General features: G+C 30.7%; 2 protein-coding genes across 2 annotated transcripts; one reads left to right on the forward strand and one right to left on the reverse strand.

The window, feature by feature from the left end:
- Positions 1-2,061: 2,061 nt before the first annotated feature.
- On the reverse strand, positions 2,062-11,571 carry LOC108773868 (ubiquitin carboxyl-terminal hydrolase 8). The gene is made up of 11 exons (XM_018539819.1): positions 11,308-11,571; positions 10,878-11,227; positions 8,782-9,706; positions 8,497-8,666; positions 7,633-7,762; positions 7,385-7,537; positions 3,845-4,081; positions 3,659-3,763; positions 3,365-3,571; positions 2,562-2,917; positions 2,062-2,468 (listed from the first exon to the last, which is right to left on the reverse strand). Exons 1-11 carry the CDS (start codon positions 11,569-11,571, stop codon positions 2,354-2,356), a joined length of 3,012 nt encoding a protein of 1,003 aa, XP_018395321.1. The 3' UTR covers positions 2,062-2,353.
- A 1,520-nt stretch (positions 11,572-13,091) lies between these two features.
- LOC108773872 (SCY1-like protein 2) lies at positions 13,092-17,325 on the forward strand. The gene is made up of 7 exons (XM_018539824.1): positions 13,092-13,715; positions 14,303-14,541; positions 14,717-15,055; positions 15,196-15,498; positions 15,592-15,976; positions 16,106-16,487; positions 16,590-17,325. The coding sequence occupies exons 1-7, from the start codon at positions 13,292-13,294 to the stop codon at positions 17,098-17,100; spliced, it is 2,583 nt and encodes an 860-aa protein (XP_018395326.1). The 5' UTR covers positions 13,092-13,291; the 3' UTR covers positions 17,101-17,325.
- The last annotated feature ends 1,417 nt before the right edge of the window (positions 17,326-18,742 follow it).

The following is an 18,742-nucleotide window of genomic DNA, read 5'->3' on the forward strand; positions in this document are numbered from 1 at the left end:
TATATATATATATATATACGTAGGTGGTTTAATAAGTCTGGTAAATCTTTATAAGATAGTGCCACAATCCATTTGATAATTTGACATCTTGAGTACCTATCATGGAACAAAGTCGGAATGGATTCCGATCGGAATTATTCCGTTTTCCCTAAAAAATATAATAGAAATCTAGGAAATAATTGAACAATTCCGATGGACAATTCCTGGAAAGTAGCATTGTTTAAACCCTTCTGTGTCAAATTTCAACCAGAATTGACGCATTGTTCGATCATCGTTTCAAGCGAACGAGAAGTTTAACAGTTGCTACATAAAAAAATGAAAATAAAAAACGAATTCCGTGCAAAATTACAGAATTGGAGTTAATTGGAATTAATTTCTCATTTATCCTATTACCCGAATTTAGAATAGAACAAAGAATCATTAAAGCTTAATTTTGTAATTTTGCACGCGGAATTTGTTTTTTATTTTATTTTTATAAGCTGTAACTGCTAAACTTCTCGCTCAATCAAACAATGCGTTAATTCTGGCTGAAATTTGGCACAGAAAAGTTTGAAGAGTGATACTTTCCGGATATCACATTATCAAATGGATTGTGGCACTATCTCTAAAGATTTATCAGACTTATCGAACCATCCACGTGTGTGTGTGTATATATAAATACATTTTTTCGATTGGACCTTATCCTATGAAAATAAAAGAGTGGTACGGATGGTGTCCATCTAAAACACTCGATGTGTGTGTATATACATATACAGGGTGTTTGAAATTAACCGCCAAATATTTCATATGTGGGTAGAACAGATTATACTGAGTCGAAAAGTCCTGTACCATTTTGTGATTGCAGTAATAGTTAACGAGATATTAATTTATAAAAATATTTAAATTCGCCCGGCCCATCGTCAAATGCAAACGCGCGGCTGGATAGGACCGCCCAGCGAAACGCGCCGCGCGCGTTCGCCGTTGCTAGGCGTTGTTTATAACAAGCGTTGTTTATAACAAGCGGCAATAGTCGTCGCTAGACATGAGTCGCGTGCCTAGCGACGGCGAACGTGAACGCGCGCGGCGCGCTTTGCAGGGCGGTCCTATCCAGCCGCGCGCTTGCATTTGACGGTGGGCCGGGCGAATTTAAATATCTTTATAAATTAATATCTCATTAACTATTACTGTAATCGCAAAATGGTACAGGACTTTTCGACTTAGTATAGTCTGTTCTACCCACACATGAAATATTTGGCGGTTAATTTCAAACACCCTGTATATACACACACATATATATACATATATATACACACACACATATATATACATATATATACACACACATACATATATATATATAAACATAATTATATCAATACATATATATATATATATACACAATTGAGTACATAAATTATAATAATATAATTATATACATAAACGCGTATTGCCATAAAGTATGAAAGTAACTTACATTTAGAAGACTTATGTATATCCTTCATTGAAACGTGATATTTGAAATATAGAAATATTACAATTATGACTAATTACATTTCTTTGGGCTGCTCAAAGCCAATATAACTTACATATACGCGCATACATAGCTCATACATAAAGGAATCCTACTTAATTATTTTTTTAAGAAGCGTACGTTTCAACGAAGCGTTTTGCTTCACGTACAAAATGGTCACGTACAAAATGTACGTTGCGACAATACTGGCAGCGCAGCAAAGAAGGCAGTTAGAGTACTGCTAATCGATCTGAACCGCATACTACGTATGCATTTTATCTATGTTTTAAACGCTATTTCGTGATGTCTGTCGACTAACCATTTGTGCCAAATATGTGATTAAACAGAACATATTTTTAACAGATGAATTCCAAATTTGATTAAATTCTTCAAAAATGTCTAAATTACTAGATAAGGCAAGGAACTATGGCCCCTTCCACTTCGTTTTAATGTACAAAACAAAAATGATAATTTGATTACATATAATGAGGCGTCATTGCCAAATAAACATTATCTGACTAATGTATGTCAATATAATTATACGAAGCTATACACATATTAAAATATTCTCGAGCACAACTATATTTTGCTTTATGTTCAAAGCAATAGACTGCAGAAATACAGAAAAACCGTCATACGTATTTACATATTCTTAATGCCAGCACCGACAAAGCTTTCAATATCGTCACATCCCCTATACGTTTTGATTGCACATAGGAGATTTACCGTACAAAATATAACGATTTAATATCTACAAAGCATTGAAAATCATATTTCCCTATGTACTCTTTCTCTTAAATAATATCACACTGAAGACTTTCGTCATAACTGGAGCTTGATTACATCCGTGATCGTGTCCTCATACTACATGATCGTGTTCGGAAATGATGTATAAAATAATAAATAGGCACTCGTGTTTTGAGACTTCACTTGGCTCGGCGATACCTCCGTGACAGTTTGATCATCGTACTTGTACCATCTGCAGATATGTGTTATCATTATAATAATGACATAAAAGATTATATCCAAAATGTTTTTATCGCAGATTTTTGTTGAAAAATGAAATACGTACTTATTTTGAGTAGAGTTTTTGCAGAATGCTGTATAGTGACCGCCATCCATTGTTCCGTAATGATTTGATATCGCATAGAGAGTGTAATTGTAATTACGAATATTATTCGACATAATCGCCTTCGTGTTTTCCAAGACGAGGTACGGCTTCAAGTTAAATCCCGTGAGGGGGAAATCGACGGCGGTGTTGCGTTTTTCTAACCATCCGCCACTCTCAGCGAAACGATGCAAATGAATCACGACAATCGGTGCGAGTTTGACAAAATCGAACTTTTTCGTCGCGTCACGAGGTGTCTGACACTTAGAACATTTCCATCCGCTCACTTTCTGTCCTGTCACAAACTTCTCCATACAATCCTAAAATAATAAAGCAAAATGATTTCACATGAATCATATAATGATCATAAAACATATCTCTTCATTTTAAATTTAATTAATTTAAATTATATATTAAGATACAGTAAACTACTCGGGCCAGTTAGAGTCGATCGCTGATAACAAAAGAAGTCATATATGTAATGTATTTCAAACGTTTCGATCTTTAATACAATTCTCTTCAGTTGAATACAAAAATAATTAAATGTTATTATTTATTTTGTTGCTTTGTATCATTATTATTTTAATTGTTTAATTGATTTAATCATTTATATTATATTATGTTTATATAATATAAAAAAAAAGAAAGAAAAAGAAATAAAAAATTATATTATTTAAGTAATTATATTATATATAATTTTATATATAATATAATTACTATATATATAATAATATAATTCCATATATAATATTTTGTAAAATACTTACGTTTAAGGTGCACCGATTAGATTGAGATAGTGACATTGGTAAAGTATTAAATGTTTCATATGTAGTACTCGCTTGCTTGCAAAATGAACATGTAATAGTGGATCTTAATTGTCCAAAAAATAAGTCCGATATTATAGATCTCTGAGAATTCATTGCTTTGTCCCATTCTTTCTCCGCATTAGTCATTTCAATTGGCATTTTCATGTTCTATGTGCAAATATATAAATCTTAATAGTTTAGTATTTATTTTAATATTAATTAATTTGCGCGAATTACTCATCACAAATTTTTTACCTTTTTAAGCTCATTATGCATCCAGTCTAATAAGAACATGAGGAATTCGTGGGAGTCTTGCTGCTCGTAACTTTCAAATTGTAATTTGTATTGTCCAACTGCAACCTGTAATGATAATAATTCATGCCAATTGAAAAAATTACTTTGCTATGTAGTTTAAGAATAAGACTCCACAAACTAAAGTACCTTTAGGTCGTAAGGAGATATGCTTTTGTATTGGCCTCTCCATAGCGCTTTAATTACTTGAGCCACTTCTTCCACTACTTGGCCTTGTGTTATATTGTCATTATTCGTATTGAGATCATCAGCATATGAATTATCAATAAAATATTTCGCTAAGTTCGTCGTATTACTTAGGCACTGAATGATACTGTTCATGTAACAAGAATTGCCCAAGTTCTTCAGACCGGTTATGCCCGGATGCTGTAAGTACAAGGAGGCTATTTTTACATTGTTAAATCATATTATCAATCATATATAATGGTGCTCTATGTATATATGTATATATACACATACACACACAACATACCCGCACACATCTTCCACGTATTATAACAAGAAGAAATACAGATAATCAGAATTCAATCAGAATTTTCCATTGAAAAATTTCAACATTTAGATTTTATCTGGTTCTCTTATACATGATACTCTATTATAATTTTGAATATTCACTTAAACATCAGATACATTTAAAACTTTTAAATAAACCTTTCATAAGATATGTGGCAATATAGTAGATATCAATTTTTTCACAGAAGTATATTTTTACAAAATTTTTACTCCAAAAGAATATCTACTCGCAAACGATTAAACGTTTCTCAAAGAGTGGAACTCACAGTTGCAGAATTGCGCGATTTGTTTTTCGCGTAACGTAATTAAGCAAGTGGTTTATCGATTTATTTACATCGACATGTGACGGTTAATAAAACCTTATAAAGCACTCTGACGTATCTGTATGTCGTACTTTGACGTAAAAACCAATCTACCATTCATTATTTCTTAAGATGACATTTATTAATTACTTATTTTTAATGCATTAGTTATTTTAATGATATTTAAAACATTCCATTAAAAAATTATGGAAGAGTTTAGCATTTATTAAATATTTATTAAAGGAGGATATTTTAAGTTAGGGCTATTTTTGAGTTAGAGTAAACTGAGATTCTCCAAGATGTACAAATTATGTATCATATTAAAAGGCTACTTAAATGGAGTCGAGTAATGTATTGTTTAACTTCTTGAAACATTGGAAACATGAGAAAAATTAATAAATTTAATTATTACGTTTATAGGTAAAAAATTATTTATTAGATAAGACATTAAGACATTCTTAGAATTAATCAATCAAAAGGAGATTTTTGAGCCATTAATGGACAATGAAAAGTTTAATATAAAAGAATTGTTTAATTTCTAATTCCAGCTTTGAATAACGAAAACATATTTATCAAGTTATACACGTTTAATATTAACAATATAATTTCTAGTAGAAAGATTTTAATATTTGTTAAATATAATTTCTGTTATTTAATTCTTAGAATATCTTGATGTGTTAACAACTTTTCGATTTCTTGTCTTTTTGATTTCTTCTACATTCCCAATATTTTCCCAAGATAAGCGATCACTTGACTCCGCAGACTTTTAATATGTAATTTGTACATAATACACATATCGGAACTTATTTATTCTTGTCGAAAAATAGCCTTACCTTAATATCCTCTTTTACGTTATAGACTTTCTACAATAAATCATTATATCTAAACTTAAGTCTCGAGCCGTAAGAAATTGACCAATCATAATCAATTATTCTTCTCACATTCAATTGTGATTAAGTAATTTCTTGCGAGTTAAGATTTGAATAATAGTTTATTGTAGAATGTCCATATTATGTATTATATAGTATAAAATAAATATTTCCAATTAGAGATATAACAATTTTTAAGAGCACCAAAGATGTATATTACTTACAAGAAAAAAAAACAATATTCTCAATTTCTTTATCTGTCAGATAAATTACTTAAAAATTAGCATAAAATAGTTTTTCTCCTGTCTATTACCTTTTTAAAATAATTAAGCAATTGCAATGGAATAAATCTTCTTTGAAGATACACCATTATCTCTATCATTCTTCACCAACAAAAGATTATTTTATCACAAGATAGTAAGCATTGTAACCATACGTATGTTTGATTATATTATCGTGCATCAAATTACAATTAAACATTATATCGTTTTTGCAAGCTAACAAATGAATGAATTGTAAGCCAGTAGCAGATATATTAATGTTATATGAATATATTAACGGACACACACACGCATACACACATAATATTTTTTTTACATAATTAATATTTCATTGTAATCAGCTTTTAATTGTAAGAAGTGCCTCTTTATAGCGTAAAAAAGGACATTGCGTATACATTCGGGAGGGAAACACCTCCGATAGGTGATCCCTGATCTGGCAAATGTTGCTCGGACACTGGCGCGTGTTTGTCGTAGCACTAATCGAAAGTTTGTCTTTGTGAATTGGATTGAGAAACCCCACGTGTGTTGAGTCACTTCGCGGGTGTACACACGCGCGTACATTCATTTATATATAATATGATATGTATAATTATGTTGTACGTGACACGTGCTTTAGAATTACTAGAATCTTCGCGAAAATAATAAAATACATATCAACTAATCTATGTATTCACTTAATGACTTTTGCACTATTTATTTGTTAATTTGGTATGCTCACTCTAAACTAAAGAGTTAACATTTTTAATAAAAAGGAACAGAAATTAATTCCCCAGAATTTCAAACATAATGTTAAAATGCAAATAATAATAATAAGAACTCTCAAATTAAATACAAAAAAATCAATCATAATGGATTAATGAGAGTGCGACACGATTATAGAGGCAAAACAAAATTAAATCAATTTACAATTTATTTGACAAACTAATATAACAACGATTTTCGAATGTTTCTACTCTATTCAGACATACATCAAACATCGTGTCTTAAACGTGTCACAAATAACAATAATTTCAAGATTTTTGTATTTAAAATTCGCTAATTATTTGATACCAAAAGCTTATATAAGGAACCTGAGCTTACATATCGGTTCCTGAGGACACTTGACACTTCAGTTTTACAGCAATCTATGGACTATTATTATCCTTCATAGACTGAAGAAATTTTACTTGTTATTCAATTATCGTTGAAGATAACTCTAAATAGAGTCGAAACATTCGAAAATCAATGTTACATTACAGTTTGTTAAATAAATTTTATTAAGTAAATTTAAAATTTATATTTTACGCATCTGTAACCGCGCTACACTCTCATTAGTCCGTATTTGCTTTGTTTTTTGTAACGTTGAAAATATAAAATATAAAGTATACACATAGAATAATTGTGCCTAAAGCTTTAAAATAATATTGTGTTAAAAGTAAATATTGCTATATTCCTATTCATCATGTTATCATGCCGATATTGTTATTATATCACTCGCAGCTTAATATCATACACGTGATTTATGCCAAGCATTATATGAAATGGAAGACTGAGAATCCAACACCATAAACATTTTTGATCGTTTAAAACTCGGACGTTTATCTCCAATAAATCGCGAAAACGAATGTAATGAAAGCAAAAGCAGTGAGACAATATTCGTATGTAAGATTGAATTAGCAATTTTGCCGGAAAGCGCCCGTATATCATGTCCGAATAAGTACTTACAACAGTGCCGTGAATAGGGGTCATTCGTTCCTCCCGATTTCCCCAACTAAGAGAAGACACTTTGATGTTCTCATTCCCAATTCCATTCTGATTTCGAGGCGAAATATGTGGCTTAGAAGTTCTATCTATCTGAGGTGCTTTACGATCTCCCAACTAATGGAATTATGTAATTATGCGATTGCTATTTTAAATAGATAACAAAAAAAGAACGGATTGACTGTAAGATTATAGCGCGAAATTCTTCATACCTGTAGCAGATTTGGACTCGAATAAGAACGCTCCAAGCCGGTGTTAATAGATGATCCGTCCTTTAAGGGTTCCTTGTAAACGTCACTGTCATTTTTCAATATCTCCTTGTGTCCTCTTTGTAAGAAATCTCTATAATCACATAATAATATGAATTAAAACAAACAATACATTATACAGTATAATTTCAATACATAATAATTTAATGATAATACAAGCGATAAAAGGTACTTTAATAATAAAACAATAATTGTTAGAGAAAAAACCAATACTGCTAAGCTAAACATAATAAAATGCACGTATTTAATAATTCAGTTTCATGACACTGTGCGGTGTCAACAATATGTAATAGGAATTATCATAGTATATACTTCTCGGTTTTTTCTTTTTAACTATTTAGAAATAAACTATATTTTCTAAAGAAATAATAATTTCTTGTTTTTTTTTAAGTTTCTACAAATGGTAAATAGATAATTGATCACGTGTCTGTCCTTACACTTAAGATCCATCTGGAAACAGTCTGTGATTCATCATCCATTTTTAAACTACTTTCAACCAAATTTTTAGCCAAGTATGTATTTTAAGGATAAAAACTTGAATGGCTTTTAGACAATAAGCGTAATGGTTTTAGTACTTTATATTTAAATGTACATTATATTTTATAAATTATTTGTTATTGCACAGAAGATAATTAATTTTTCGCGAAATTTTTTATTAAATATTAATAAAAAAAGTAATAATTAAGTAACATATATTAAAATAATGTGATAATTTAAAAATAATGTTAGGTAATGTGTTAAAATATATCAGAATTTTCATATAACATTAATATAAAAAAAATATATATATATATTATATATATTTACTCCTGTAGCTTCTTTCTTTTGGTTTCAATATCTTTGATTTCATTATTTAGTAAACAGAGATTAAATTCAAGATTCTTCTTCTCATAGTCATCAGTGGAATTAAATTTAATTGTATCCGTTTCCTTTAAATATGTCTTAAACTCATTTTCGATTTTGAGGTACATTTTGTGCTGTAACAAGTGAAAAAAATTTAATATTAAAATTTATCTGTAAATTATATATATAGTATATTTACAGTCTTTGCACGATGTGAAATATATTATAAAAAAATAAATAAACAAGTACCATATCCTCCAATTTAACTTTCAGAGACTTTATTTCTGTTCGTAGATATTTCTCATCACTGAGACTATACTTGTTTTCACGTTGCGAATAAAGCTCGTATTCCTGGGTCAATAATTCAGTGGCAAGCTTGGATTTCGATTTTGCAAGTTCATTTAACTCTTTCATAAACTTTAATACTTCCTTACATCGTGGATCGTACGTCTTCAAGGCAGTCGGTTTACTGCTACGATCAATCATAGGTTTCGCGCTCACTTCGTTTTGTGGCATTTTATTTGATAATATTTTAGAATGAGCTAATACTGGACTTTCTGGACTTTCCAATCGTTGCCCATTTACACTGTCACTTCGAGACGGCCGTTTATCGTTGATTGATATCGTTATATGATTAACAAAATTCTTGGATTTGGTTGAAGAAATGGTATCATTGCTATTCGATCTGGCATGCCTGGAGATTGCTGATTTGTTGTCACCATGATCTATCTCCATATCGACGTTAGAGTCACTCATATTATTCAACTCGCTCTTCGTTTCTTGCTCGTCTTTCCCTTTTTTCAAGATCTCCTCTTCTGAATCAGAACATGCCCAAGAAGGATATTCAAATGTGTCGAGAATCTTCTCGTCGAGTGTGACGGTCTTGAACTCAGGTACTTCAATGCTAGGATTTGTTGTAAATGCTGGATATCGCTCCAACCATTCCTGGTATCCTCCGTTCAGAATCTTAATCTTTTTATGCTTTATACCGGGATCCCATTTCTCGAAAATATCTTTCAATAGATTTATATGAATATATGGTGTCAAAGTTTCTTGTGTAGTATTCCAATCTAGCAAAACTAGAATATCTGTGTGTTGTGCCGATCGATTAACAAATAAGTCATAAGAATGTTTGTCATTTGCGAAATATTTTTCAAAATGAGTGCCCAGCAACCTAAAAGCAAAAATCCATTATGAAAAATTAATATTTGATTGAAAAGTCTTTTCAATCACACAGTACATATATATGTAAAAGGACCTTCATTTTACAATATTTTCGTTAAAATTGAACGAAATTTAAATAAAAACAAAGAGGTTTTAAAACTTGAAATATCTACTTTCAAAATGTTACTATATTTTTTAAGTTTCTGTGAGTTTGGCAATTTTTACATATAAAAAAACTACGAGCTGAAATTGATGAAAACATTTTTTTTATAAGTTTTTTTTTATGAATCTTTCACGTGCCCAATTTGCAAAATTTTTTGACTCTCTAACGTGAAAGCTTGAAACTCTTTCCCCACAAAATCATTTTTAAAAAATATTCCTATGATTTCTTGTTTCTGAATTATTCACAAGTTAAATAAAGGAAAGTATCCTGATTTTGATTGCTCATAATTCCTTTAAAAATCATCATACCACAATTAAAAAAACAGATTTTAAAGCTGAAACTTTGTTTTAAGTGATATAATTGCAACGAAAATTTCGCAATAAATAGTAGGTTGGAAAGAGTCCTTCTACATATATGTAAAAAGACATTTTCTCTAACCCAATATAAATAAAGCTACAGTAATTTCCAAATTTAAAAAAATATACAATCTAATATATATATAGTGATAATAAACATATAAGTAAAATAAATATATAATAAATATATTCACATTGCTAACCCACATGTATTATATTATTATCAGTTAGAAAGTAGATGCTCAAGTATAAGCACGTTACACAAAAAAAGTTGACCAAATTAATGTAATTTGCGATAAAACCCACTTTTTGTTTTTATTGAATTGATTGATCCAATGTTCAAGATATCTTTATATTATTGAGAGATTACAACATTAAAAATATATAAATCTGACGTGACTCAAACAATACATTCAAAAAAGGAATATTAAATTTGCATTAGCTGAGGATGACTCCAAAGCGATATTAACATATTAAATTTATTATTTACTTTATCAATGACATATCTATACTCTCATTTGTCCTTAATTACTGGAGTGTACATATTATATACATATTTATATAATAAATATATTATAAATATGTATATAATAAATATATATAAATAATAAAATTATTATATATAATATATAATATAGATTACATAAAAATACTTCACTTACCCTCTTTTAATTTCAGACTGTGGAATGTTAATACATCTATCGGATGATATCCTGGAATTTTCATAATGAGCCGTTTGCCTAGTATCAATAATCAAATATCTGGCACGTATTTTTTGTATTAGGTTATACAATTTATCACATGATATAAAGTTATCACTATCACTACTTAGACTTATATCTTCAGCTGGTATTTCCGGTAACTTCAAACCAATATCGCTATTCGGCGCCTTGGACTCATCCATTTCTACCTCCATTAATTCCACCTTATCATTACACTTCTTCGAATTAAGCTTATAACGTACCTCTAACTTTTGCTTTAAGTCTGCAAGTATGTTTTTCGCTTCATTTATCTAGAATATAAATATTCATATATTCTACTGTCTATACAGTAAGATGTCAGGCTGGTTATTTTAGAAACACTATTTCTCACCTGTTCAACAGTCATGCTCGCAGCATAGGCTGACTTGCCATCCTTGTTATGAGTTCTTTTCAACCACTCGACCGAATCCAGCCACCTTTTCAAGAAGATGTATGCCTTCTCGTCGTCCCCTTGCTTCTTTGCCAAATCAGAATTCTGTCGCATAGCGGGGAGCCTCTGATACACATTGCGTGGCTCCTTACCTGTGTAATTGATCTTGGCCTTTTGCACGAGGTCATTGATGGAAGTATACATCAAATTTGTCGCATTGGACATGTTGACAATCGTTGCGGTTCTTCACTTCGATTCTCAACGTAAGATCAGGAGACCGTCCAGCATTCGGTGCAATGTACGCGACGTAGCTCGGCTGTCAGTCAAAGAATGAATGTTAATCATCTAATTTACTTTGGACTGCGACATAACAACCCGTAGCGATTCGGACAGAGGTGTAATATCGCTCAGCGATGCTCGGCGACGTCGCAGGGTCGCGCGAGATGCTATCGATCACCACTGCTATGTCGCCGTCACGTCATCAGGCGAAGCCTTTCGTAATGTCTAACAAATATACGAACTCCAGTCTTGTCCAGTCCTCCCTGTGCAAATTCGCACTCCGAATTGCTTTAAAAATACGAACAACTCCGAATTGAAAAATCTTTCAACGGCGCTACCCTACAATTCGCCATGGTGGAAGAAGACAGATGAGACAATACACATAACGGCAATACGGAGCAATCAGCTAGCCAAATTTAGGTACTACCGGTACTACTTAAATAGTAGCGCGATATTCAAATACAACACTGATCATTGTATGATAAAAAAAGAAATGAAATAAATTTGTAAATCTATAATACAAAATTACTGTTATAAAATTTTATAAATTAATAAAATGTATGTTAAATGTAAATGTAAATTATTAAAAATATGTAATAAAAAATAAAATAACGATAAAATAGTGACATTAATAAGTTAATAAGTACTTTGTCTCAAAATATTAATGTTTAATAAATGTATTGATTTAGATTTATAGCATATTCGATTTAGGGCTATGGCAAAGAACGAGATGTAAACTGTCGTAATCGTAATGTACGATAAGAAATAATGATTTGATAAAAATATATGTTAGGAATATCTTTTGTTAACAAAATATTGTAGATACTTAGAAAAATGTTAGTTAATCTAAAATAATAATTCTACGGGAGGCGGAAATAAATAAATCGCATTATATATTTATTTATAATATATAATATATAAATAATATATAAATCGTATTTACATATTAATTTTTTAAATTTTATTTCAGTGCATATATTTCCTCTACGGCACAAAATATTGCAGCAATATTATAGCAATATTATTTTGAAAGATTGCAATATTCATAAAACATTGCTGCAATATCTCACTGCGCAGGCTCGAACAGAAAGAGAAAAATACACGGCTTCTGTTTTCTGTCCTTTTTTATCTGATCTTCATGTAAAAGACATGTTCAGATTACGGTCCATTTGATTCTACGAATGCCTCGAAGCATTTTTTGATTAGACAATTAATATAATTCTTTCTTCTGATTGGTCAGTCAAAAGCTTCGAAGCATGTAGCGCCAAGTAGACCTCTCTCTGACCGCACCCTCAATCTATCCTTATTATGTTATCTATGGCTGTCACTCTCAGATCTGTTTCTGTTCCTGCACTGCACTAGAATTCTCTTTCTCGCTTTCAACAAATGTATGTACGTGCCTGTCTTACTTTAAGTTCCAGTGTTCACTTTAGTATGTACATAGCTTACGGGTGTTGGAAGGTGTGTTTCTTAAGTTGGAGTATTGTACAAATTATGCCATGTAATGATTCATGGTGATAAAAGCCAACTTTTCTGGAACGATACAAATATTGATCTCTTAAAATAATTGGATAGTCCTTTTTATATTCTAGAGTGCATTTTTCCTGACATTTCACGTGTGTGCGTTTTTTCACTGGTGACATCGTCCCGAGTAATAACTGACACGATGGACGTATTAAACAAACTTCGTAATACAGTCAGCAACACTATCACCAATACCGTCCAGAATACGGCATATGGTTTATCGCAATTGTCCAGCGTTCTTCCTGGCAATCCAGTCACCAGAGAGTTTGAAGCAACCGCTCATGTGGCAAGTGCTGGGCCAGGATTGCTGTGGAAAATCTACAGTGGTTATAAGAAGTCTACCAAGCAAGAAGCAGCAATTTTTGTTTTTGAAAAGCGTATGCTGGAGAGATGGTCCTCCAGAGCAGATCGAGAGCTTGTGTTGGAGACTCTGAAACGGGGCGTTATGCAATTGACAAAGTTGAGGCATCCACAGGTTCTGACTGTGCAGCATCCATTGGAGGAATCGAGAGACAGTTTGGCATTTGCAACTGAACCAGTGTTTGCTAGTCTGGCTAATGTATTAGGTAGATTTTATAGAGATGCCATAGGGATTAAAAGCGTTTTTTAGTAAGGGACACAAGTGTATAATAAGGTCTGTGTTGTTTGTATTTTTTGCATTCAGTATCTTTGTTTTCTCTTTTTTCAACATATAAATATATATTTATCTCATTTTAAGCTCAAAAATTGATTTAAATTTAAAGTAACTCAAACAGACTTATAATATAAAGTCTAATTTACAACTTAGTTTTTGCTTTCTTCTTTTTACCATTTTTTATTTCTCGTCTTATCCTTCTTTGTTTTCTGTTATCTAAGATAAAAGTTGACAAACTTTGGAAAGACAAGAAATGTATTATAAGACATATGATTGTTAATAACATAGTCAATAAAGGAAAAAAGTAAAGAGAAAAAGCTAGAAATGGTAAAGAACATATTGTTGATTAGTTTTAGTAGTTAATTATTTCATCTTTGTTTGGCAAACAATAAGGACATAATTATTCACTGTATTGTTTGTTTCTTGCTAAAAAAAAAGCACTTTAAATTATAATTTTCAATGTTTTATTTAAAGTTACTAATATCTATTAATGATTTTTATATGTGAAATGCATTATAGGTAATTATGAGAATATACCTCAACCAACTCCAGCAAACTTGAAAAATTACAAATTACTTGACATAGAGATACGCTATGGATTGTTACAATTGGGAGAAGGTTTAGCGTTTTTACATGGTGATGTAAAATTACTGCATAGAAATTTATGTCCAGAATCAATTGTTATCAATATTCATGGAGCTTGGAAGATCTTTGGTTTTGACTTCTGTGCCTTAAATCAGAATCCAGATAGTAAACAGGTATCAAATTTCATTAAATTATAACAATATTTGTTGTTTATATTTTAATATAACAAACTGAGAAGAATAATATATAGTTATACATAGCAATTATTAAATCATTTATTTTAACAATTACATATTTGGGTTTGTGATTGTATTTTACATTTTCATGAATCACATTTTTATTTTGCAGCCATCATGGTCTTATCTCGAATATGATTCTACACTCCCTACGGTTGTACAACCTCAGTTAAATTACCAGGCGCCCGAGTGCATTTTAGCAAGTAGTAACGGACCACCTAGTGATATTTTTGCCTTGGGTATGCTGATATATACGATACATTCCTCGGAACATCAACCGCTACAGGAATTTCACAATGATTTTGGAAAATGCCGACGTTTCTTGGAAAATTTCAAGGGCTGTAATGTCTCAACAAAGCTTCTTCCAATTTCTGATACATTGAGAGATACTGTAAAACTCATGCTGAGTTATAGTCCTGAATTACGATTAGATGCTCATCAATTTATCAAGGTAACTTACTTTTTCTAAATTATTTTCTGTGAAATGCATATTAAATTTGTAAAACTTGTTTGAAATAATTAAGAGTATATAAAAAAATATTCTTAAAATAATGATATCTATTTATATTCCATTGTTATAAATTCTTACAGATTGAATATTTTACGGATATTGGCGTGAAGACGTTAAATTACTTGGACAAATTATTCCAATGGGATAATCTCCAGAAATCACAATTTTACAAAGGTCTTCCACAGCTATTAAAACAGTTGCCACATAGAGTTGTGCTACATAGAGTATTACCTGCTCTCTACAAGGAGTTAGTTAATCCACCTATGATACCTTTCGTATTGCCGAGTATACTGCAAGTAATGGAAGTTTCGGAGATAGAAGAATTCCGAGAACATATTTTACCTAATCTAAAACCTGTTCTTGCTTTAGAAGATCCACCACAAGTAAGCTTTTTTCCCACAACGTTAATAAAATAATGAAATAGTATAATAAAATAAAAATAAAATGATGATAAAACTCTTATACATTTTTTTTAGATTAGTTTGGTTCTCATGCAGCAAGTAAATTTGTTGTTAAAACTGTGCCCTACGGATGTAATTAAGACCGACATAGTGCCTATGCTATTGCGTGCATTGGAATCCGAATGGGAACAACTCCAAGAACTCTGTTTATCGGCATTACCGAATATCGTAACGATGATCGAGGGACCAGTTATAAAAAATGCCATACTTCCACGAATGAAAAAGATATGTTTATCGCCAGGAAAGAAATCTACTAGTCTTGGAGTACGCGTTAATTGTTTGTTGTGTCTCGCGAAAATGTTGCCAAGCTTTGATCGTTGGCTGGTATTCGATCAGATATTACCATTTCTCCAAGAAGTTCCTCATTCTGGCGAACCAGCAATTTTAATGGCTATTATAGGTAATATATAATATATTTTATTAATCCAAAACTTTAAGAAAAGACATTCTTAATATAATTTTATATTTATTGTAATCTGTCTAATTTTATTCTGAAAAGATTGAAACAAATATTTTTCTTTATGATTAGGTATTTACAGGATGCTACTTACTCATAGTAAGTTAGGTATGGGCAAAGAAATATTGGCAACGAAAGTACTACCATTTTTATTACCCCTCTGCATAGAACAAAATCTTAGCATGTCGCAATATGAGACACTTTCCACGCTTGTTGTCGATATGATTAATCGAGTAACCAACGAGCATCGAGAGGCATTACGTCAATTGGATGCTGTGCGTCGTGAGACACAACAACTTGATCAGGCGCTTTCTCAAGTGACTTCATCTACCTTTATGCAAAACAACAGTTTAAGCGACATTAATTTAACGCCCCAAATGCTATCTCCAAACGCTAATTCTAATTCTAAGACTGTAAATATTGAGAATGGATTAACCATCGAAGACAAGTTCAGGTATATATCTCGACAGAGTATTTAAAAGACTTAATATATTTTCTTTAAATATAACGCATAATTATTATTTGTATCCTAAAACGTTAATGATTTTTTTTCTAGGTTGATTCAACAACAAGAAACGCATCAAAGAATGCAATCTCAACCTATGCTGACTCCTAAAGCTGTGTCACAACCTGTAAAATCGCAGCCGAAGGATTTAACTGCAACTTTGCTAAAAAATAATCTAGATGAGTTAAATCTGTCAATGTCAAGATCAAGTATGTCACAGCCGGCTACTAAAAATACTGCACATAAATATAACGACATTAGTTTCGCGCAATCGCAATTTTTAACATCTCCGACACTTAATTCGCAATCAATGTTGAATAGACCAATGAATTGGAATTCCAATGGAATGAGTACACCCATGAATTGGAACTCGCCACAATCCACTTTGATGTGGAACTCTATCACTCCCCAGAATAATGTAAATTTTTTGACACAACCAGAAGTTAAGTCAAACTTAAACTTTCCTGGAACTTTGCAGCCTCTTATGTCACCCACTAATATACAAACCAATGTAAGCAAACCTAATTCGTCCACGCAAGATATTATGGATTTGCTTAATTAATAAGTTGAAATGTTTTTGAAGTTATTACTGGGATAACAGATGGTACATTAGACAGCGATATGAAAACGCTACAGTGATTGTAATATAATACATAGGTTTTGTCTAATGTGAGTGATTGATTTCGGATAATATTATCAAAGATGAAAGTCACCGTTATATAATAAAAAAATTGTAAAAAGAGTAGACCATCTTTTATATAAGCACACACAGTCAAAGATTGCAATATTAGACCAATATTAAATAATAATTGTTTTACATATTTTATATTGAGACTGTTTCGTCTAGAATAATCTAATTGTAGATTTCTTAAGAAATCTTGGAACAAAAAAATAATTACCGAAGAAGCATGTTTTAGCATAAAACTAAAAACTAATATGTTTACATAATGTTTTAGAAAAATGAAACGCTTATCTTCGCAATATTTTTTGTCTCCAGTGTTTAAAAGGTTGGACTTATCAGTCTTATATATAAAAAACTTTCTTGTATGTATATGTACTCTACATCTCATCTACACATTTATTATTTTAATAATGTTGTACGATAACTAGAAAAAAGTTTATACGTGTTGTAGCTCTTCTTTAGACGCTTCATTAGTTTTATTGTATACTTCTTTTGTTTTAATATTTATGAAATCATTAAACAGATATACATATATTTATAAAGATGTTCAAAAAGTCGACAAATATTAGAATAATCCTTTCAGATAATATTAAACCGTATATTAAGTATGAAATAGTTGACAAATTACTACAAAAAGTACGCTGAAAAGTAGTAACTTCGAATGTGATAAAATAGAAGTCACAATCTTTTATACAGAAACGCATGTTTTTATCGTAATTTAATTTGTTACACTCCTTCACGCTTTGATGTATATATAGCTTGTCCGCAAGATAAGGAAAACTTTAATATAAGAATTACTTAAAATAGAATTATTGCGCTCATTAAAAAAATTGTCGATCGCCGTTTTTATTTCGTACTTGGCGATTTGTAATAAAGAATCGTATATATCAACCTGACTATATTAACACGACTGTTATGTACTGGCATCTATTTGTAATATATCGTCATATAAGCTCTGCGGAAATAAAATTTATTTTATAATGTATTTCTGTATAAAATGATCGCGTGTTATATATGTTATAAATGGTCAAAATAATACATTAATTTTATTCGAAATTTTGTACATGTGAAATTACTACGTAAATCTCTATATAAGATACATTACGTAAATCTCTTTGATCATCTGCAATTGTTACCTTTAAGCAACTGTTTGCATGAAATTGCAAAAAATTGTATTAATTTGTAATATTCTTGGATCTATTTGTTGTTTATTTTGTTATTGTGTACGATTGTTAATGCTATTTGAGTCTAATAAAACTGCTTGAAATGTTACTGCTTAAAATAAAAGATATGTTAATTTATATAATTACTTGTTATCATTATTATTTATATCATTATTAATTATAAATTGCATGCAAAAGTGTTTCTAATTTTTAAATTTGATTTTTAATTATTATCTGGTAGCTAAAACTTTTCTACACACAAGGATGAAAAAAATATTATCAATATACCGATAATTTTTTCCATTTAATTAAAAATTCTCATATTTTTATACAATATAAGAAAAGACGAAAGATGTTCG

This window comes from Cyphomyrmex costatus, unplaced genomic scaffold, assembly GCF_001594065.2.
Source record: "Cyphomyrmex costatus isolate MS0001 unplaced genomic scaffold, Ccosl1.0 scaffold223, whole genome shotgun sequence".
NCBI lineage: Eukaryota > Metazoa > Arthropoda > Insecta > Hymenoptera > Formicidae > Cyphomyrmex > Cyphomyrmex costatus.

Bases quoted from the DNA above. Each gene is read 5' to 3' on its own strand.
- LOC108773868 (XM_018539819.1), bottom strand. From the start codon at position 11,571: ATGTCCAATGCGACAAATTTGATGTATACTTCCATCAATGACCTCGTG. The intron at 4,082-7,384 runs GTAAGTACTTAT...TTGTACTTACAG, and splicing joins CCCCTATTCACGGCACTGTT to CATCCGGGCATAACCGGTCT. The intron at 2,469-2,561 runs GTACGTATTTCA...ACATATCTGCAG, and splicing joins AAAAACTCTACTCAAAATAA to ATGGTACAAGTACGATGATC.
- LOC108773872 (XM_018539824.1), top strand. From the start codon at position 13,292: ATGGACGTATTAAACAAACTTCGTAATACAGTCAGCAACACTATCACC. The intron at 15,499-15,591 runs GTAAGCTTTTTT...CATTTTTTTTAG, and splicing joins CTTTAGAAGATCCACCACAA to ATTAGTTTGGTTCTCATGCA. The intron at 15,977-16,105 runs GTAATATATAAT...CTTTATGATTAG, and splicing joins AATTTTAATGGCTATTATAG to GTATTTACAGGATGCTACTT.